The following is a 21,551-nucleotide window of genomic DNA, read 5'->3' on the forward strand; positions in this document are numbered from 1 at the left end:
ATTTTGGATGTGCAGAGATTTGGTTGAGCAGGGATGTGGTTGAGCAGTGATTTGGGTGTGCAGGGACATGGATGAGCAGGGATTTGGGTGTGCAGAGATGTGGCTGTATAGGGATGGGGATGTGCAGGAACATGGATGTGGAGGGACATGGATGTGGAGGGACATGGATGTGCAGGGACATGGGTGTGCAGGGACTTGGGTGTGCAGGGGTGTGGGTGTGCAGGGGTGTGGGTGTGCAGGGGTGTGGGTGTGCAGGGATTTGGATGTGCAGAAATTTGGTTGAGCAGGGATTTGGGTGTGCAGGGGTGTGGATGTGCAGGTATTTGGGTGAGCAGGGATTTGGGTGAGCAGGGATGTGGATGTGCAGGGGTGTGAGTGTGCAGGGGTGTGGGTATGCAGTGACGTGGTTGTGCATCACTGTGGCAGCAATTAAACAAAAACAAAATACAAAGAAAAGGCCTGCAGGCTGAACAATGTGGCAGGATGGGAAATGGCACAGAGAGGCAGGAGAAGGGCTCCAACAAGGCAGCGACCTCCCAGCCCTCCTGTGCCCTCCGCAAGCCCCGGCAGCTCCCGCGGCTTCGCTCACTCCTCTGATAAACTCAGCAGCAACTGCCCACAGCAATGTGGCTCCCCAGGAGTCTTCCATCTTCCTACATATCCCCCATTCCAAAATGTACATCCCTTATTAGTGTGATCACTGTAACTGTCAGCCAACACAGAGGGGCTGCCTCGCTTGGTGCATCCCCGAGCGCGCTCTCGGGCTGCCTGCCCTGCCTTCGCCACTACCCCGGTGTGACATTTTCCTTCCACTGAAACCAAAGGGGGGGAAAAAAAAAAAGAAAAGTATATCTATTATGTCCCACTCATCTCTAATGACGGCAGAACGATTTTTGCTACCAGCATTTTCAGCACCAGAGAGCAGATCTGGAAATGTAAGTCCTCTCTCCCTGTGTCTCCCAAGGCAGGAGCGTCTCCTTAGCAGTCGCCTCACGGATGGCGCTGGCCAGGAAGGATAATGGTCCATAACATATTCATTATTTTCAGGACTGTGCACTGAGGTTCTCCCACTGGTGATGTGACTGGAGATGTTTTTTGTTTTCAGTCATAACGGGGTAAAAGGTTCTGTGGCTCCAGGATGCTTTTCCTTCCAAACACGGGCATTCCACAGGGCTGGAGCAGAGATATTTGTCTCCTGTCGGTCCTTGATGTGAGTTTGAGGTTAAATGCAAAACCTTAAATGCAGCCAGATATTGAGTGGAAAGTGGTACAGGCGTGTGATGCATAAGGAGGAGGACGGAATGTGTGTGCAAAATGAGCTTGGAGGAGCTGGCAGTGGATGGAAAATGACAGCAATCCTAGGAGTTTGCTGGTGGTAGCACAAAGGCTGAGCTGGGGGTTGGATCCACAGTACCAGGGTCTGTGGGAACCAGGTTATGCCATTCCCTTCCAGCCTGTAAACCCACTCCACTGCAGAAAAGGACTTTTCTTCCCCCTCCAGTGTAGCCGCTTTCTGGCTGATGGAGTTTAAAATCACTCTTGGCTGTTAATCCGTGAAAGTCCCTGTTAGAAATAAAATAAAATATATATAAGGAAAAGTGCCACTAAAAAGGTTTATGAGGCAGTGGTTTAAGTTACTCCAAACCAGGGTAGCATCTGTTTCTCATTTACAACTTGCCTGAGCCAGTAGTGAAACAACATCCCATGGCCCTGGCTGTGAGCTGGAGAGGGAGTGTGGCTTGGCACGGGTTGTGGCTATCAGGGAGAGATGGGGATTTTCCCCCTGGACACACAGTCCTAGTGGAATCCTGGTGAGGATGGCTCTCGCTGCACTGCCACCAGGATGATTTCCTTTCATCAGTAGGCTGGGTGGCAAAGGTCTTGGGATACCAGTCTGGGATTTGGCAGAGGGAAGGGAGACGTCAGGCCGTGTTTTCTCAAACTCCTACTTTAGCTTGGGATTAATCATTTAGTGTCAGGTGCTTACAGGTACTTAGGTACCTTGTTCCATTAGATCAAAGCAAATTAGAGCTGAACAGAATGTAAATACTTCTGATGGTCAGAGCCTTTATCTCAGTCTCTTGCATTTCCTGGTATGGAAATGGAAGAAAAACTGTATTTCCCGGTGTGTTGTGCAGAGATAATGTTTAGGATGCTGAGATCTTATGGGAGGGATGTCATACAGGTACCAGGCACTGATAGCTCATTTTTTTGTGGTTCATCTCAGAGTTTCATTTAGACATCTCATTTGTGCTCGTGGGGAACTGGAGATCTGCTCGTTTGTGCAGTGGTGGTTCATCAATCACAGAATGGTTTGGGTTGGAAGGGACCTTAAAGATCATCTCATTCTACCCCCTGCTATGGCCAGAAACACCTTCCACTAGCCCAGGTTGCTCCAAGCCCCATCCAACCTGACCTGACCTTTCAGGGATGGGGCAGCCACAGCTTCTCTGGGCAACCTGTGCCAGGCTCTTCCAGTGTTTGCAGGGAGTCTCCTTTTATTTTTCATGCAGCATCTTGCACAGCAAAATCTTGAGCCTCAGCAATATGAGAACTTGCTATTAATTTGCAGTTAATTATTTTGGCCAGATAATGGCAGAAGTAAAAATAAATCACCCTTATCAGCAAAGTTGTGGCTGCTCCATCCCTGGAGGTGTCCAAGGCCAGGTTGGACGGGACTTGGAGCAACCTGGGCTCGTGGAAGGTGTTTCTGCCCATAGAAGGGGGTTGGAACAAGGTGATCTTTAAGGTTCCTTCCAACCTAAACCATTCTAAGATTTAGAGATAGAAAAGGCAATTCGGGTCAGGTGCTTTGCCCACCCAGCTGGCAGAGGCACGAATCCCACCCAGGCACTCCTCAGCCAAGGGAAAGGCCATGCCAGCCACAGCCCAGGAGCGTTCCAGAGAGCTGGGTGGGTGTTTCAGGAAGGCAGAGGTGTTGGAGCGTGGTGAGGGGTTGAGAGCAGACAGAGCAGAACTTAATGTCACCTCAGAAATTAATGGCACGTTGGCCTAATTTACCTCTGATAAAGCAGAGCGGAACAGTGCCTGGTGGTGAGAGGGAAGCACATCCCAGGCTGATCCGTCTCAGAGCCGAGGGGTGTGAGGGGTGAAATGGGATTAGGAGGAGGCCCAGGGAGTGCAGCCTGTGGCTGGGAGCAGCCCATCTCCCTCCAGAGCAGTGGGGCTCAGCAGAGCTGGAGCAGCTGATAAGGGGTTGTGCTGCTGCAGGAGGGCACGGCAAGAGCCTCTGGCTCCACAGATAAAACCCACGGCAAGCTCGGAGCAGGGAGGACACCTTGGATTTATCCCCAAATAGGGCGTTCCTCCTGCTGCAGCTGCAATGAGGAAATCAGTGCCAGCCCCAGGGCAGAGGGGCTGTCGCGGGGGTTCCTTTATTCGTGCACTTAAACTGCAGCTGGGCTGGGGAGTGGCGTGTCCTGGGCACTGGGGATGGGGCTGGGACATCAGCTCTGCCACCGCTGTAACCTCCTTCTCTCCTTACTGCCCTCCCAGGACTGTCCCCAGCTCTTCCCCACGGAGGAGATCCTGATCCCGGTGGGAGAGGTGAAACCCATCACGCTGAAGGCGAGGAACCTGCCGCAGCCGCAGTCGGGGCAGCGCGGGTACGAGTGTGTGCTCAGCATCCAGGGCATCATCCACCGCGTGCCCGCCCTGCGCTTCAACAGCTCCAGCGTCCAGTGCCAGAACAGCTCGGTGAGGGAACGCGCCAAAAACCGGGTGTCAGCTCCAAAGGGAGTGAAAACTCTCGGAGTTTAGCTAATCCAGAATTCCAGGTGGGAGCGAGGCGCCCGTGGGCGTGCGAGGTGTTTAATCACAGATAGCTGGCGGTTCCCTGTCTGCCTGCAGGGGGGTCAGCGAGGGGAAGGGGAGGAGGAGGGGATGCGGGAGGTGTTCAGGCAGGCTAATTCACGCGGGGAGATAAGGAGAATCACAGACCCCTTATCGGGGAGCTGTCGAATTCCAGGTCACGGTGCCTGGATGAATAGAGTGGTGCTGAAAAGCAGGGAAGGAGGGGGAAAGGAAAACTTCAGAGCACAGTGGAGAGAGGGAAATTACCTGAGAGATGCTGCTGGAGCAGCAGGCAGGGGAGGATAACCCTCCTCTGTAGGATGAGGCTTTGCCCTGCCAATGGACCTGGCAGGATTTTACTTCCCAACACCCCAAAGTCACCACAGCAGGTACTTGGGGATGCCAAAACACGCATGGAAAATGCAGGTCACCCCCTACCCTGAGCCACAGCCCACATTTGGGTCTCCTGTGACAATCTACAGCTCTGGGATGAGCAGGTCCTTCCTCTCCTCACCAAGTGCTCGAAGAGGTCCGTGGGCAAACAGGGCACAGGCAGTTTGTTTTAGGCAGCAGAACAGGGTCCACTTGAATATTCAGCGCAGATGGTCTTAAATTGTTAATGAAGTTTTGAATTTTTAAAAATTTCACTGGATATTTATACATCACTGGCCGTCTTTGGGCCTCGCAGCTCGGTGGATAATAAATGTATTAATACTATAGAGTACTTTTCCTATCCAAAGTGATTTATAAACGTTAGAGAAGCACTTTTATTGCTGTTAGGCTAATAGGAAGTGGTAGGTAGAGGATGTAAGGGCAATTCTGAACTCACAGCTCCATCACTTGAACAGAAGATCTTGTTTCACACCAACTTAGTAAAACCCAGGCAAGGTGACTCAGTACAGCCAAATGTGAGTTCAAACTGCACAACTACTGCACAGGGACAGTCAGAGCAGTCTGCCTTGGTTCATTCACCACCAGCCCCATCCCAAAGAGGATGGCAATGTTCCCTCACCTTTTTAAGTCTTTTTAGCAGCTCTTGGTTGACTTAGAGAGAGCATCGGAGCGAAGCCTCATCAGTGCTGGTTGTGATAATGGGAATTTCAGAATACACTGGGAATTCAGCTAAAGCCTCCACATTCACTCAGCCACGGCCCCCAGGGTGTCCATAAGAAGGGCAATAATTCAAGCCAGTGCTACCCTAGTCTGGACCAAAGCAGTGGCTGGGAAAGGACCTCCCTGCAGCATCTATTTTTGCTCAGATGGTGCCTGTTCCATCAGCCAAAGCTCTGCAGTGGGATTTTTAAGCTCCCACTCACACTGGGGTGCACAGTGACTGTGGAAGAAGACAGCCTGAAGGCAGCAGTCCCAGTCTGACTAACTGGAGGGGCTGTATTGATAAGCTAGAGACTGAGTGACAAGAGCAACCACTGTGAGTGGAATAATTAATCTATTACCTCTCACAAGGACTAGATCTGATTTAATTATCTCTTCCTGGTGAGGACAAGGGAGTCAAAGCAGAACCCTGGAGTTGAAGTGTAGAAATGTGATGTCTCAGGCACCAGCACATGTTTTTAAGCAGAGAATAATTATGGTTTCTTTCAAAAAAACCTTCTTTTTCTGTTTGAGTCATTCTCCCAAACATGCCATTCTCCATCTTCTCTTGCAGTACCTCTATGATGGGATGGACATCAGCAACTTGGCCGTGGACTTTGCCGTGGTTTGGAATGGGAACTTTGTTATTGACAACCCGGAGGATCTGAAAGGTAACGTCTGCTTTAAATGGCTTCGAGCCACGGGGAGGAGGGTGGAGGTGGGGGCTGGAGAGAGGCTGTTGGGGCAGGGCAGTGCCTGTGGCTGCAGGCAGAGATGTCGTGATCCTTGTGGATCATCCCGTGGATGGGAGCAGCTCACAGCTCCGCTGCTCGTGCTGCTCACTGAGCCCCGCTGATCCCACCGTGGCTTTGGAAACCGCCTTTTGGAAGCCACTCTGCGGCTCGTTAAGCCAGAACTCAGCACGTGCTGCGGGTTGTGAGTCCGAGAGCAGCTGCAGCCCAGGTGAATGTCTCAGTTCCTGCCCCTGCCCTGATCCCCTCCCCTCTCTCCTCAGTGCACCTGTACAAGTGCGCGGCCCAGCGCGAGAGCTGCGGGCTCTGCCTCAAGGCTGACCCCAAATTCGAGTGTGGCTGGTGCAGTGGGGAGGCCAAGTGCACCCTGAGGCCCCACTGCAGCTCCCCCTCGGCCCAGCCCTGGCTCGACTGGTCCAGCCGCAACGTCAAGTGCTCCAACCCCCGGATCACCGAGGTAAGAACCCGCCGATCCCACAGGATGTGCTGAGTGGGGAAGGGACCCACGAGAATCATTGACTCCAACCCTTAACCCTGCACGGGACCATCTCATGTGCTTGAGAGTGTCATCCAAAAGCTCCTTGAGCTCTGGCAGCCTTGATGCTGTGACCACTGCCCTGGTCAGTGCCCAACCACCCTCTGGGGGAGGAACCTTTTCCTGAGATCCAACTTAAACCTGCCCTGACACAGCTTCAGGCCATTCCCTCTGGTCCTACCACTGGTCCCACAGAGCAGAGCTCAGTGCCTGCCCCTCCTCTGCCCCTCATGAGGAAGTTGTGACTGCAGTGAGGTCTCCCCTCAGTCTCCTCTTCTCCAGCTGAACACACCAAGTGCCCTCAGTGTCCTCACACAGCTTTCCCTCAAGGCCCTTCCCCATCTTCACTGACCTCCTTTGGACACTCTCTAATAGCTTAATTTATTTCTTATATTGCACAAAACTGCTCCAATATTGCAGGTGAGGCCATCCCAGGTCAGAGCAGAGCAGGACAATCCCCTCCCAGTCCCAGCTGGTGATGCTGGGCCTGATGCCCCAAGGACAGGGTTGCCCCTCCTGGCTGCCAGGGCACTGCTGACTCATGGCCAACTTCCCATCAACCAGGACCCCCAGGTCCCTTTCTGGCCCTGCTTTCCAGCCCCTCATCCCCCATCCTGTCCGTACATCCAGAGCTGCCCCATCCCAGGTGCAGAACCCGGCACTTCCCCTCGTCGAACCCCTCGCGGTTGGCGGTTTCCCCCTCTTCCTTTGCTCCTCCCAGGGTGGATTTTAGGCTGTCCCTGTCTTGTCTGAAAACCTTCCATTGCCCACCTGCTCCAGGACTTTTTCAGTGCTGTTCATGGCCCGTGGCCAGGGGTGCAGCCCTGCCCCTGCCCCAGGCAGCTGGCACTCGCCACCGGTGCCACCAGCGCCGGGGTGACCGCCACGGACCGCTACCAGAATGCTAATTAAACCAGGGAGCTAATTAGTCCGTAGTTGATGCTTCTGATATTTCTGTTCAGGCCACTGAGGGATGCAGAATGTCTCCCAGGAGCGTTTTTTCACCGGTAAAAGTGTGCTCGGTCTGTTAACGTCGCTATTAGGAGTGACACTCTTATCAGGTGGGAATGAAGGAAGATTTTGGGTTCTCAGTTAATTAAATCCCGAAAAAAACCTCCCTCGCCCTGAGCATGTGTCCGTGCTGCAGAAGGATGTAACAGTGCTGGGTTGAGGGGGCCTCTTCCTCATGGCAGGGCAGGAGTAGGGCTGCTCAGCACCCAAACTTCTGCCAGCGGAATAAGGACCCAAGGGTGTGTGGAAGGTTCCTCTTCAATTAGTTTTTACACCAGTTTAGCTAAACTGGTTCAACCCCCCAGGAGGGAGGCATCAACCTCCTTTTATGGAGGAGGGGAGGAAGCACAGAGGCCGCTCTGTCAGGGCTGGGTGGGGCTGACTGGAGGAGGATGATGCTGAGGGGGGTCCATCCATCCTGCAGGGATGTTACCAGGCTTTTGATATTTCTTTCCTAGACCTTCTGCCCAGCCACATTATACCTTTGCTGGGCAGGGATTTCTCTTGTGCACTGTTTTTCACGCTGCAGAGTGGAGCTGGTGAGGAGCTGCTGAGGTGACAAGCCTGTGGAGGAGCAGAGGAGGTGTTGGTTGTGCAGAGATAGGAAAGCATTAAGGAGTGTTGAGAATCCTTTCCCTGTTTGGTTGATTTGTTTGTTTTCCAAGCCATAGGTGTCTTACCAAGAGATAAAATGAGCTTTAAAGCTTGCCTGGATATTCACCTTGTCCTGCCAGTGGGCAGAACCCAAACTTTACTTATCCAAGTGCTCTTCTGCTGCACGAGGTTATGCTACAAGATGCACAAAGCAAAACAGCCTCTGCCTGAGATTTTCTTCCCCATAAACCATTCAGATAGTTGTAACATTGAAGAAATCTTGGAATTTTTTCTTTCCCCCTCCTTGAGCTAAGCAGAGAAGAGGAAAAACACTCAGCTTCAGCCACCAAATGACTTGCATCCCAGTGGTGCCAGGCTGGCTCTGGCAGCTGGCTGCAGGCATGGCACTGCCACCAAGTGTTTTATCACTGTCCAACTTGAAAGCAATACTTTTGGGCTCTGTCCAGGAAGAAAAGAGCAGGGCTTTGCTGCTGTTACACGTTTCTTGTCTCCAGGACCAGGTCTGGGTCTCAGCCTTCCAAGTGGGAAGCGGGGGGTGCCTCGCTGGGGGATGTTTGGAGTCTCAGGAGATTGCCCTGAGTGGATTTGTAGATGAGAGAGTGGAGTAGGGAATGTCTGTGCTTTTGTTGGTTTATTCCACAGTGAGATCAGCAATGAGAAACCCAGATTTCAGGGGGTTGTGTTGTCCCATGGCTCTGCTGACCCTGGCAGAGCTGTGAGCTGCTGTGATTTTATCACAGCTCTTGTGGTGTTTGGTGTTTTCCCTTGGACTCCACCTTTCTCCTTAGGAATTCACAGCTTGCTTTTTTTTTTTTTTTAATGAAAGTCAAGTTTGCAGTTGTAGAAAAGAAGGGGGAAAGCAGAGGGGAGCTAGTGACCTCTTCTGTGTGCTTTGAGATCCACTGGTGGGAAGGGCACTGACAGGGTTGAACACTCAGGCAGAATCTTGCATTGAGCAGTCAGGTCTAGAAAATGCCAAAGCCCCAGCAGAAACCCCACAGGGTCGATATTCCTAAATCCAACCCTTTCAACAGCCTGGTTTAACTTCTCTCATCCCCTTTCCCCTCCAGTAAAGTGTGTGAGATTGTGTAGGAGACCATGAGACCTTTACAGCCTTTGTTGCTGTTGGGTCCTTTTCTGCCACCTGAGTTTTTTTGGGGATTTTGGGCACCATTTTGCACTGCCTGGTGCTGTAGAGCTGGAATGGTGGGAGGGAACACCCTGCCCTGCTGGGACCAAGCTGGCAGGCTCAGAGCTGGCACTGGTGGCACATCCTCCATCCTGCAGGTACCAGCATTGACAGGCTCAACTGGGGAACAGTGTTTAGTCTCATACTGGGGTTTGCATCAGACTCAGCCTAAAAGAGCCTTTAATATGGGTTGTTTTCCACTCCTTTTTGCTTCATCTGGCCAGGTTCACTCTTTCTGACAAGCCTGAGGTCAAGGGCCTGGCTCCCAGGCACCAGTGCCTTCAGGGGGTGCATAAGTAAGAAGAGATTCTGTTTTAATAGTTATAAAAGTAAATGAGCAGTGGGATATTTGCAGTTCTTTTACTAAGTGAGAGGCTCTGCCGTCACCAACAGTGTCCCTTCAGCAGCTTAAAACTTCCACACGGTCTGTGGTCTTAGCAATAAATAAATAAAAATCAGCTTTCTGGCGAACAAGTGGCACTCTGATCTCCTATTCATTTATTTGCAGGCCTCATTAATATAACATCAGTGCAACAAACAGCTGAAGGGGGGGGCCAGTGTCAGGCTGAATAATGGAGTTGCTCTGCTGAGATAACAATTAGGTTCTGAATGTGCTATCAGCCGAGGCAGAGACAAGGAGGGATCATGCCGGGATGACAATGCTTGTGTGCCGGGTCCCCGCTGGGCTCATCAGCTGGGATCCATCGAGCTCAGAGCAGGATGAAAAAAAGACAAAGAGGATGAAGGTGGATGAGGTTTGGGGAGGGGGGGCAGGGGTTATGCCATTGATTCAGCAGCCGGGTGCTCTCTCTGCACCCTGACAGATGCCAAGTGGTTGTTGTGCAGAGCGGTCGCCGGGCTCATGGCTTCTCCAGAGGGAAAGCCCCATCCAACTCACAGCCAGCCCTGCCTCCAGGTCTCCCTGTCTCCAGGTCTCCCCCTCTCATCACAGACTTCTTCTGGAGGCTAAATATTGCTTGGTGTCAGAAATGCTGAGTGATGCAACGGGCCAGACGTGAGGCTGAGAACGTTTTTCCTGCACTGTCTTCTGCAGGCTGGGGAGGGAAGGGTGCTAGAACTGTGCTGGGGCTCCTGGACCCCTGGGATCCCTTGGATTCCAACCTTGGGGATCCCTGGGATCCCTTGGATTCCAACCTTGATGATCCCTACCTTGGTTTCAAGTAAGCAGCAGCAAGAGAAATGCCCTGGAGCATCTGCAACCCTTCCGTGATGCAGGGACAGGGTGTGGGGGTGACTGAGCTCCTGCCACCACTCACTTCATCTCTGTACTTGAAACCTTTTTATGAATAATACAGAGCTGTACACCTGCATAAACCCTTTCCCTGGGCAGCAGGAACAGGTATTATTAGAGGAGGTGGATTGCAGATTTGTTCCATGCGAGGTGAGGCTGATGCAGAGGGGGAGAAGTGACCTGCTCAGAATAATTCTGCCTCCCACACCCCGCTCAGATCTCAGTGACGTCCAAACTGCTTCGGTTCAACCTAAAAAACTTCCAGCAGAGGTGCAAATTCCTTAACAGTAAATGTACAATTCCTGGTAATGGCCTTGGTTTTCTTCGGCTGCCCTTTGCGGGTTCTTTTCATCCTCCACAGACCTCTGAGTGAAAAGCCAGTCTAGTGAAGTGATTTTCTTGAAATTGGGGAATATTTCTTCCTAATCCTGTCTGTCTCGGATCAGAAAACTGGAGTGTCACCAGCCAGCCCTGCAGCCTGAGCAGCAACCAGCACAGCCAAGCCAGGATTAAGGCAGAGCACGGGCTGGCTTGGCTGGAGGTGCCTCATCCATGAATCCTCACCCCCATGAAGGGCCCAGGGATGCTGCTTGGAGGGGTCCCCAGCTCTCGGTGCAACGGGACCTTTAAGACTTATCTTCTTTCTGCGATTTTGACTGAATCTCTCCAGCTGTAATTAATTGAATGCATCTGTTCTAACCCTGGGGCTGCTTTATGGCACAGTTACTTCAAAACTGTTCAATTAGTGGCCACTAAAATCTAGGTCGAGTGGAGCTCCATATTGGGGATTTTCCAGGTCAGGACATTTTTAAAATACAGCATCAGCTCAGCTTTGTTTTGGGTGAGGCCAATTGGCTCCTCTGGTTCTGGTCAGGTCAGCAAATGGTAAACGGTGACTTCTTTTTCTCAAGCAGCGACGAGCCGACGAGCCCAGCGGTGTAAGTGCTCCAGTAAATGCATTTTAACATAATCTAGAGCTGCAAAGGACAGTTGTAACTGTCAAGTAGGTGAAGTGCCAAGTTCAGGTGATTCCCAGCTAGCGATGTAAACATTCCCAGGCCTCCAGGACTCGGTGTAATGCAATAGAGCTTGATTTGGTGGTGGCTTCGTGGGCACGTAGTGCTTCATGCAGAGCTAAATGATACAAGACGTGCCAGGCAGTGTGAGTTACAGGGAACAGCAGCACAACAGGCAGTGCCTGGTGAATAAATTAAAAACCTCGGTCGGAGAGGGAGGTGGGAATTCAAGCAGAGGAAGGAGGGGGTGGTTTGGTGTATGGGGTGGCTCTGCTGGGCATGTGGAGCTGCCAGAGGTGGAACAGGCTGCCCAGGGAAGTCATGGAGTTGGAACAGGCTCCACCCAGGGAAGTGGTGGGGTCACCATCCCTGGAAGTGTTCAAAAAACGAGCAGACGTGGCACTTCAGACGTGGCACTTGATGATACATTTTGGTGGGATTTGGTAGAGGTTGGACTTGCTCTGGGAGGTCTTTTGCAACCTTGATGATTCTATGACTGTGAATTTCTACAGGAGCACCTTAAACAGGAGCAGAGGTGGAAAAGGCTTCTGGGTGACCTAATTGTGGCCTTCCAGTACCTGAAGGGAGCCTAAAAGAAAGATGCAGAGAGACTCTTTACAAGGGCATGTAGTGACAGGACAAGGGGGAATGGCCTCAAACTGCCAGAGAGTAGGTTTTATTGGATATTAGGAAAAAATTCTTCCCTGTGAGGGTGGGGAGGCCCTGGCACAGGTTGCCCAGAGAAGCTGTGGCTGCCCCATCCCTGGCAGTGCCCAAGGCCAGGTTGGACGGGGCTTGGAGCAACCTGGGCTAGTGGAAGCTGTCCCTGCCTGTGGCAGGGAGTTTGGAACAAGATGATTTTTAAGGTCCCTTTCAACCCAAACCATTCCATGATTCTATGAAATGACAATGTGTAAGCAAGGGAGAAGGCAAATGGCTTCAGCTGGGATCTGAAATGCAGGGAGATGGTTTGGGGAACTTGGAACCCCAGAAGTGATGGGGCACAGGGATATCCTGATGGCATGGGAAGGGGGAGACATGCCCTGTGGCACTGGACAGTGCAAGGGGTCCCACAAGGGCTGCTTTGGGGCAGGTTGCTGGTGTTTGGCCACCTTCCAGACTGCCTCTTAGGAAGGTGGAAGAAAGCAAACATCCATCTGGAAACAGTGAGGGAAAGGTTTTGAAGAGCTCAAGTCTTTTGCCAAAGACAAGGGTGGAACAAACAAGCGTAAACAGGATTTATCCATTAAATTAATTAAATTGCATTATTATGGATTGTGTTTATTTATTAACAACAACTGTAGTATGGGGAAGATTAGTAACTCACCCAAGAGCAACAACAGACCGGTGGCAGATTCAGGATAACTGTCTGAGAGTCTTGGGTCCAAATTTTGTGACTCTGCATTATTGAAATTTATACTCCTAATTGAAGAGGATATTGTCCTTAATGAAAGTCCATAGAAGCAGAGATGATTATGGCTGAGGCAGGCTATAAACAGGAAGCTTGAAAGCACACATCTCACCCTTTAACATTTTTAAGTCATTTGAGGTGCCAACTTACTAATAAAATGTGACATTAACATTCAGGTAACAGCCAAGGCAGAAGTTAAAGTTCTCCCAAGAAGCAGGCTACTTCTGGAAGGTGACTTATCATCTTCTGGATTTATTAAAAAGGAGCCAGGGCCTTCTGAGGAATGGCATTGCCTACAGCTCTTGGCCGGCCCAGGGATCTTGGTGTCCTCTCTTGGAGCACAGCACAGATGGGTTTCAGCAGCCTTGGGCTTCTCCAGGACATCCAGAGGAGTCACGGGGAGCTGGCACTGGCGTGGGTTTGGCAGCAGGAGCGGGAGGAGGTTGCAGCACTCAGTGTTTCTGAGCCAGGCGTGGGGTTGAAGGATGGGGTTTGGGGCTCACCAGCTCAACTTTGCTGTGTTTTGTTTCCCCCTAGATCCTGACGGTGTCGGGCCCACCGGAAGGAGGGACGAGGGTGACCATCCGTGGAGTGAACCTGGGCCTGGACTTCTCGGAGATCGCGCACGGGGTGCAGGTGGCCGGGGTGCCCTGCGCGCCCCTGCCCGAGCACTACATCGTGGCGGAGCAGTGAGTGACCTTCCCAACCCCACCCAGCCCCACCACGGCTCCCCACGGGCACAGAACCTCGTCCCTGAACCCATCCCAACCCCAGGCACCATCCCTCCACCCTCCCAGCCCCGCAGGAAGGGGTCTGGAGTTGGAAGGGACGAGGCGCTCTGGCGCTCTCCGCGGGGGTTAAGCAGCACTTTAAGCTTTCATTTAGCGCCGTGTTTCCTTCCACCCTGCTGTTCCTGCTTTGCTAAGCAACTTTGCTGATGAGCACCTTGCTGTTGATGCCGAGCCTTCCCTGCTCCCCGTGGCACTTGAAATTCCGGCGGCGCTGCCGGCTGCGTGCAGCCATTTGTTAGGCGGGCGAGGCAGTGACAGCCGCTTAATTCCGAGTGGGCTTCCACTGGAGTCAATTCATTTATTTCACCCAGCGAAATGTCAACCAAAAATTAGAAAACAGGCATGTAACAGAGGATAAACAGAGGATAAACCTCCTGAATGACGTGCTCTCCTCCTGCTGCTTTGGGGAGGGGTTGTTTGGGGCGTGTCGAGGGTCGTTTGGGTAGGGCGGGAGAGGAGCGAGAGGTGATGTGTGCCCTTGGGTTGTCTGATCTCCTCATGGGGATCAGGATGGTGTCCTGTGTGGTGTGGGGAAAGCCAAGACTCCATGAGTGGTCCCAGCAGCACGGATCTGCCCCAGCTCCAGGAGCAGCTCAGAGCAGTTGTCCTCTGGTGGTGCAGTGCCCCAGTCAGATCTCTAGAGCAGTGCAAGGACCTGTCACCAACACACGTTGGTGTTGGTTTGGCTTTTGCTGGCTCCATGTCTTTCTTTCCCCATCTGTAAGACATAAATGACATTAATAACCCCTTCTGAGCTGCGAGGACGTGTCAGGGTGTCATGGGATCACTGGAGGAAGGGTGTCTTGGTGTTACTGCAGGAATGGCTCCAACCACTGCACCAATAGTCCTGTCATTACAAGCAGTTTGGGCTGTTCTGCTGAGCAGTACTTTGTTTTATTTTATTTTTCAAATAAAGGATGGAAGATTATGAAATTATCCTCCTTTGATGGTATGAAACCCTGATTTTATAATCATGACTCTAATTACGGCTCTCGAGCTTTCAAAGTTTGTTAACATCATTAAAACATTTACCCTGGGCAGATAACAGCAAGCGTTAGCATGAGAGCTGCCTTTTAAAGATGAATGCAGATAAAAGGACCCTCTTAAGGGTTCTGTGGGCAGACTGAATTCCAAGACTGTAATGACTCGCCATATGCTCCAGCCACGCAATCTATCAGCCAGCAATTAGGTTAATGTTGGTGAAAGGGCCACTTAGCCCAGCAATCAGCACCCTACAGCTCTGCCGAATGCATCATTTTGTAACAAGGTACATGCTGGGAATTTGGCTTTTAGCAGGAATCAGGATCAGGTGTTCCAGGTCACTTGTGCCCTGTCCTGCACCCAGTCCTGCCCGAGCTGTGTGGCAGCTGCTGCTCTACTGGCAAATTGTTGAGTATTTGGTGTTTCCAAGTTTCTTGTGGGAGGGAAAACCTCCCCTTCTCTTTTCCTGCCCGTGGGGTGTCAGGAATCACTTCCCCTGGCTTTTGCTGCTCCCAGTTGCCAGCCCTGCACCCAAAATCAGAGCACAGCTGCCTCCTGGCCCCGCTGCTGGTCTGCGGGAGGAGAAGTGATCAAATAACAGGCAGAGAGAGGTGCACGGGCACTGTCTGGTTGAAAGGCAGAGCGAGGAGCACGTGGCAGATTAAGGCACACAGCTGAGATGCTTCAATTCCTGCTCTCCAAAGGCAGCGTCTCTCTAGGCAACCCCTTTTGATGTGCAGCAACGAGGACGTGCACATTCCAGCTCTTTACCAGCATGTATGTATTTCATCAGGCCTCCTGGCATCACCTGTGCAGGCGATCTGCAAGGTTCTTTTCTTCCTTTAGTCTCTTTATTTTATTTGTAGTGAATTTAATGCTGCTGAAGGCGGCTGGAACGCTGCCTTCCCAAATTGGAGCCTTTTATGCTTTTGTGTGCAAGTGGCAGAAGAGCGAGAGCTTCCCCCTGCTCCTTCAGCCTCACTGGGCAGGGGATGCTCTGGCTCTTCCTCTGGTCTCACTCTCAGGGTCAGACCCTCACAAGTGTCTCATCAGGGGGGTTACTGCACCCCCTGCACGAGGCAAATTACTCCCACCCTGAGATTTCCATCCCCAAAGCAGGTCATTCGTCCCCTCATGTTTCCATCCTTGAGTCCCCAGGTTTCCATCCTCAAGGCAGGTTATCCTACCCTCAGATTTCCATTCCTGAGGCAGGTACTACTCCTACCCGCAGGTTTCCATCCCTGAGGCAGATCAATCCTACCCTCACATTTCCACCCCTGAAGCAGGTTATTCTCACCCTCATGTTTCCCTCCTTGAGGCAGGTTACTACTCCTACCCCCAGGTTTCCATCCCTGAAGCAGGTTATTCCCACCCTCATGTTTTCATCCTTGAGGCAGGTTACTCCTCCTATCCCCAGGTTTTCATCCCCAAATCAGGTTACTGCCACCCTCAGATTTCCATCCCTGAGGCAGATCGTTTCTTCCCTCAGATTTCCACCCTAAAGCAGGTCACTCCCTCCCTCATGTCTCCTTCCTTGAGGCAGGTTACTCCTCCTACCCCCAGGTTTTCATCCCTGAGGCAGGTTACTCCCACCCCCAGGTTTCCAGTGCCTGGAGGGATGCTCTTGAATTTATCTTTCCAGCGTTGCCACGGGAGCAAGCAGCATCCATCCCCTTTATGTCCAGCTGGAGAGCCCTGCCAGCTGATGCCCCTTTGAAAACCTCCCTCAAACCTACTGGCATGACTGGCATCCTCTTGATCCCAACCCCAGCTGCTGTTACACATCCCTGCTGCCCTGGGATTTTTGGGTTATGTGTTTAACCCCAGCAGCCCTCCCTTCCCTTCCAGCTTTCCCAGCCTCAGGATGTGCCCACAGGGCTGAGCTGGAGCACGGGGACCGTGTCCTTTGATGCTGCTGCCTCCTGTGCCCAGCATCTCTGTGTTCTGTGGTAGCCAGCCCTGTGTCCCTGCAAAAGCTGCTCTCCATGGCTGTCTCTATCATTCCCGAGCAGGCTTCTCCAGTTTTGATTAACTGGGAGACTGCAGTGTGAGCTGTTCCCTTAATGAACTCATCTGTTACTCTAAGGACTTCGCACTCACTTTGCTACTGGCTAATATATTGCCATTAGTGCTCTGCTTTGCTCTGGAGTTTACAGCTTGTAATAATTATGTCTAATTTTGATTTTTTTTTCCTTTAAATTACTACATGGGGTAAAAATAGACTCAGTAATTAACTTCTTCCAAAAGAGGCAGATATCAAAGTTAAAGAGGAGGGGCGAGGGGGGGAAAGGAAGAAGAACCAGAGGAAGCCAGCCCAGCGTGGAGCTGTGCAGGGCACTGCGCTGGCACCTCCTGCCAAAGCTTCCCTGTGGCATTTCTACTTCCAGGATCGTCTGTGAAATGGGGCAGGCGCTTCCAGGGATCAGCTCCGGCCCAGTGCTCCTGTGCATCGGAGAGTGCAAGCCGGAGTTCACGGCCAAGTCGGTGCAGCAGTACATGTTTGTGGTGAGTCCTGGCCAGGGGGGCACAGCACGGGGGTCCCACGGGAACAGCCCTGCCCTGCCACTGCCTGTGTCGCATGGACGGGGCTCGATTCTGTTTTTTTCATCCTTTCCCACGCTGACAAACTCCAAATATTCGGGTTCAAATTTCCACCGTGGCAGTTTGCTTGGATATATTTAGTTCTTCAAACTGCAGTGCCATCAACTTACCTTTGCTTAGGAGCAAAGTCGAAGGTGAATCTATAACTTTGCCAAGACCATCCCAAACCTGCTGTCCTTTTCTAGTGCTGGTGTTGCACAGTTTTCAGCAGCCCAGTCAACAAGCCTGGCTTTCAGGATCTAGAGTTGGCACAGGCCTGAGAATAAACCTCAGCTTGGGGTTCCCAAGCATTTGGGTTCAGGTTTGCACCTCAGAATAGTGATTTTAGACTCATGGAATGGTTTGAGTTGGAAAGGACCTCAAAGATGATCCAGTTCCACCCCCTGCCAGGGGCAGGGACACCTTCCACTAGCCCAGGTTGCTCCAAGCCCTGTCCAACCTGGCCTTGGACACTTCCAGGGATGGGGCAGCCACAGCTTCTCTGGGCAACCTGTGCCAGGGCCTCAAAGCTTGTGATAACCTGCTCTAGTTGGTGCTTAGTCAGCTAGGGGCTGATTCCTGCTGGTTTTGGAGATGTTTTTATACATATATGTGTATATGTACAGGCACCAATAGACCTTTCTGCACAAACACAGAAACACAACAGCCAGAGAGAAGCACCAGAGCCTGTCCCTCTGCAGCTCAGGGACTGAACTTCTGCTCAAAACCAAATCAACTGACACCTAAACATGTCTGATTTTCCGTGTCCACAGATTTAATTTTTCCCCATGGAATGGAAGGGACATTATATTACATATTCTGCATTATATATTATTCATATTCTGCATTCAAATATTCAGGGATTTCCCCCACACACTCCCAGGATGCTGGTTTAGTGTAGGATTTCTCTGTCTGCTCAGTGGAGAACTGCTCTTGGGGTTGGTGGACTTCCAGTGATGGCATGGGTCTTTCTGTTGTTTTATTAGCAGCTTTTCAAATCAGAGACTGAAAAGCCACAGCTGGAGTTTCCCATATCTCCACTTTTGCCTAACCAGGGCATTTCATCCAGCCCCATTGATTTTGTGCTCAGTGGAATCTGTGTGCAGGGACATGCCAGCACTTACCAATTGTCCACAATTTGTGAACTAATTAAGAGATAAATCAGGCTGGGCCCTGCCACCCTCTCAGTGTTATAGCAAACACCCTCCCCTGGCATTTCATTTAATCAGCAACAGCAGGGGTGCAAAATATCACCCCATTTTGCTGGAATATTCCAGAAATCTCCCTGGTCATGGCAGGGCAGTGCCAGTGTAGTCCCAGCTCTGCCACTCTCCAAAGGCACGTTCCCATGCGACACCAGCTTTGTGCTAAATAACAGCCAGGAACCAGTGGAAGGGAATTGCAGAGATGAATCTCAGAGTGGTGTTTTGTAGCAACCTGGTGCGTGTGCTGAGCATTATCCCTTTGCATTGTTACTCCTGATTTCCAGCACTTACACACCGATTTTTATATCGCTCCTTTTTTTTCTCAGGCACCTAAAACTTCCAGCACATCATTTCCTTTTGTTAGCTGGCCTCTATTTTTCTCTTTAGCACCGCCACAGCTTCCATTACAGCTGGTTTATGCCATTAAAGTCGGCAGTAAAATTGATTGGTACCTCAGAGCAGAGCTCTGGGCTGACCCTGAGAGGGTTTGTGCCTTCCTGAGCTCATCTGGTGCCTGCCATGGTGCAGGAGCCACACTGTCACCTTAATGACACCCCTTTGATCTGGGGAGGAGGAACCTTGGAGCTGTAAATCTGTCATAATTATCACCAAATCATGAGCTGAAGGTGGAAAGTTCTTACTCAGCTTTCAGGCCCTCCTCCCATGCCGGCTGCATCCCAGCCTTGGGACTTTTTAGGTCTCTAGGATGGGCTCTCAGCTCTCCTGGGTTTTTTTTGTTCCTTGTTTACAAGAGTGACCACTCAGAGTTACAGCCTGAGTTTCTATTTTTAGCAATGCTTTGAATTTCCAAGGATTGCAGTGCTCAGACAAGGTGAGGCTCACACCAGAAACGTCAGATGCTTGTAGGCAAGGAGTGTTTATCATTGATTTTTGAGTGCAGAGAAGGGCTGTGCTGCCCAGGACACTCTGTGCTGGTGTGTGGGGGGGACTGCTGGACCTCAGGGATGTGTAAAATAACTACTCCTTTCCGTCCCTGGGCTCCCACGAGCCATCTGGCCCCAGGGATGGGGCTGGAGGAGGAGGAGGAGGGTGGCTGGTAGTAGGATCTCACAGTCTGGAGTGTCCACAGCATGGCAGCTCATTCCCAAATCACCTTGGGAACAGTTCCTAGGGTTGGGCTTGACTTTGAAGGAGGTTTCTGATGGGCAGTCAGACACTGAGCATCCTTTGGAGGGTTTTTGCATTTTGGAATCAGTCCTCTGGGCTGTGTGAAATGCTCCCAAGCCTGCCTAGTGTGAACATTGCTATTGCCATTCCTATTTCCTATTGCCTGATTCTGCCATGAACTGAGGAAGTCATGGAATATCCTGAGCTGGGAGGGCCCCACGAGGATCATCAATTCCAACTGCAGACCCCAGGCAGGATAAGAGCTGACCAGGAGCAGTTAAAGGATGAATCTTTCCCTCCTGCAACGTTATTCCCTGATTATCCACAACAGGGTGGATGTTGTATTTTTCCCTGGTCTATTCAGGAGTTGGGGTCAAACAAGCTTTTGGTCTGAGCTGCTTTGGCAGATGCTGTGACACCCAGAAAACATGTGTTGCAGTGGGAAAACAGTAGGGAAAACAGGACCAACTTGTGGAGCTGCCAAGCAGGTGATCCCAGGGGATTGGAGCTGGGAGCCTGCCAGGCTTTGCTGATGAGTCGTAAAGAGGGTAATGTGAAAGCATTAGTAAAACAATTTGGTAATATCCACTGATTGAAAAGAAATAAAAGGGTACCTGCCCTCTGCAAATTCTATTAAGGGTATAACCAGCCACCCTGGTGCAGGGCAGGGTGAGAGGTGGCATTGCTGTGATAGTTTCACCAGTAAAATGCCAAGTGGGATCTAAGGTTGCCCACCAAGGATGTCTTTCCATCAGCAATGGGAAACAGGTTCTACCCCCACAATTCCATCACTGGTGGTTTATATGGAGCTGGAGCTGATGGTGCTACCTTTTGTTGGAGCTGGGCAGCATTTCCCATTGCCAGACCCTGGTGGGGTTTTTTTCATCCTTTCCCACACTGACAAACTCCAAATATTCGGGTTCAAATTTCCATTGTGGCAGTTTGCTTGGATATATTTAGTTCTTCAAACTGCAGTGCCATCAACTTACCTTTGCTTAGGAGCAAAGTCAAAGGTGAATCCATAACTTTGCCAAGGCTGAATTTGCAATTGTTTTGTTGGGGCACATCTCTCTGTCAGAGCTGGGTTAGAAAACGTAGCAGGACGTTTGTCAGATGTCCAGGACACATCCCTGTTTTGCTTTTCCTTGTTAAAAGCATGAGGATGCTCAGGGATGGTGCTTCACAACAGCTCCCTCGCTGCAGGCAGGAGTGCTGAGTTTATCCTTTCCTTTCTCCAGACTCCAGTGGTGAGTTTCCTGAATCCCAGCCGTGGGCCAGAGTCGGGAGGGACGATGGTGACCATCTCTGGGCACTACCTGGGAGCTGGCAGCCGTGTTTCTGTGCTCCTGGGAAACCAGACCTGCGAGTTCTACGGGTAAGAGGACAAGCTGGGCCATTGTGGGCTCCTGCCTGCACCTCCTGGTCCTGCACCACCAGGATCTGCTGTATCTGAATGTGCAGCCACGGCAAAACTACAGCTGGGAACCCCTGAAGGCTCCCAGTCCTTCTTTTATTGCATTAAACCATCTTTTCTCTTGCTGTGACTGAGCCTTGGAGGGATTCATTGGTGTTAGTGCTGCCCACTGTTTGGTTTCAGTGGTGTTGCAGTGTTAATTAGTCCAAAAAGTTCACACAAACATCACTGTGGTGGTAAAATATTTATATTGGTCATCAATACCTGCCCTCAACCCAGTTAGTCTGAAAAAAATGTAACATTCATAAGAAATACCTGGTTTCTCTTTTCAGAGATAAACACCTTGCACTGCTTTTATTGCAGCCACTGCTGCAGGTGCCTCGACTTCCTAAAAATGGTCTGAGTGAGGGCTGGAGTCCTGCTGGGTAGAGCAGGGCGTGGGTCTGCACACACCTTCTGCCAAGGAACTCACACAGCCATCAATCTCCAGTGGGATTTCAATGGCAAATTTGCTTTTCACCCAGCAGTGTAAACACAGAGTTGACATTTGCAGGGTTTAATGGGTTTTCTTGGGGCTTAGTTAGAAAGAGATACATCTGTGTTTACATCTGTGTGCCCCACGTACACAGCCCTGCCCGGACCCACGAGGTGCCCAAAGCAGCAGGCAGTGGGCACAGCCTGGGTGGGAACCTGGTGTCCCAAGGGATCCTTCTGCTTGTCAGATCTTCACTCAGGCTTCCCAGGAGGAGCTGAGGGAGTTCCTGGC

At 51.3% G+C, this 21,551-nt stretch overlaps 1 protein-coding gene across 5 annotated transcripts in view; it reads left to right on the forward strand.

Moving 5' to 3' along the window:
* Positions 1 to 21,551, forward strand: part of PLXNA2 (plexin A2) — a 173,554-nt gene that overhangs the window by 117,004 nt on the left and 34,999 nt on the right. For all 5 annotated transcript variants that reach the window (XR_003536172.1, XM_027695025.1, XM_027695023.1 and 2 more), the window contains 6 exons: positions 3,517 to 3,717; positions 5,480 to 5,576; positions 5,921 to 6,114; positions 13,224 to 13,375; positions 16,846 to 16,963; positions 20,610 to 20,746. Coding sequence is in view for 4 of the 5 variants with exons in the window: in XM_027695025.1 (XP_027550826.1) it covers positions 3,517 to 3,717; positions 5,480 to 5,576; positions 5,921 to 6,114; positions 13,224 to 13,375; positions 16,846 to 16,963; positions 20,610 to 20,746 (899 nt within the window). In the remaining variant the exon portion in view is untranslated. The remainder of the gene's footprint in view (positions 1 to 3,516; positions 3,718 to 5,479; positions 5,577 to 5,920; positions 6,115 to 13,223; positions 13,376 to 16,845; positions 16,964 to 20,609; positions 20,747 to 21,551) is intronic.

Source organism: Neopelma chrysocephalum, unplaced genomic scaffold (genome assembly GCF_003984885.1).
Source record: "Neopelma chrysocephalum unplaced genomic scaffold, ASM398488v2 Primary Assembly neopelma1_100, whole genome shotgun sequence".
NCBI classification, from domain to species: domain Eukaryota; kingdom Metazoa; phylum Chordata; class Aves; order Passeriformes; family Pipridae; genus Neopelma; species Neopelma chrysocephalum.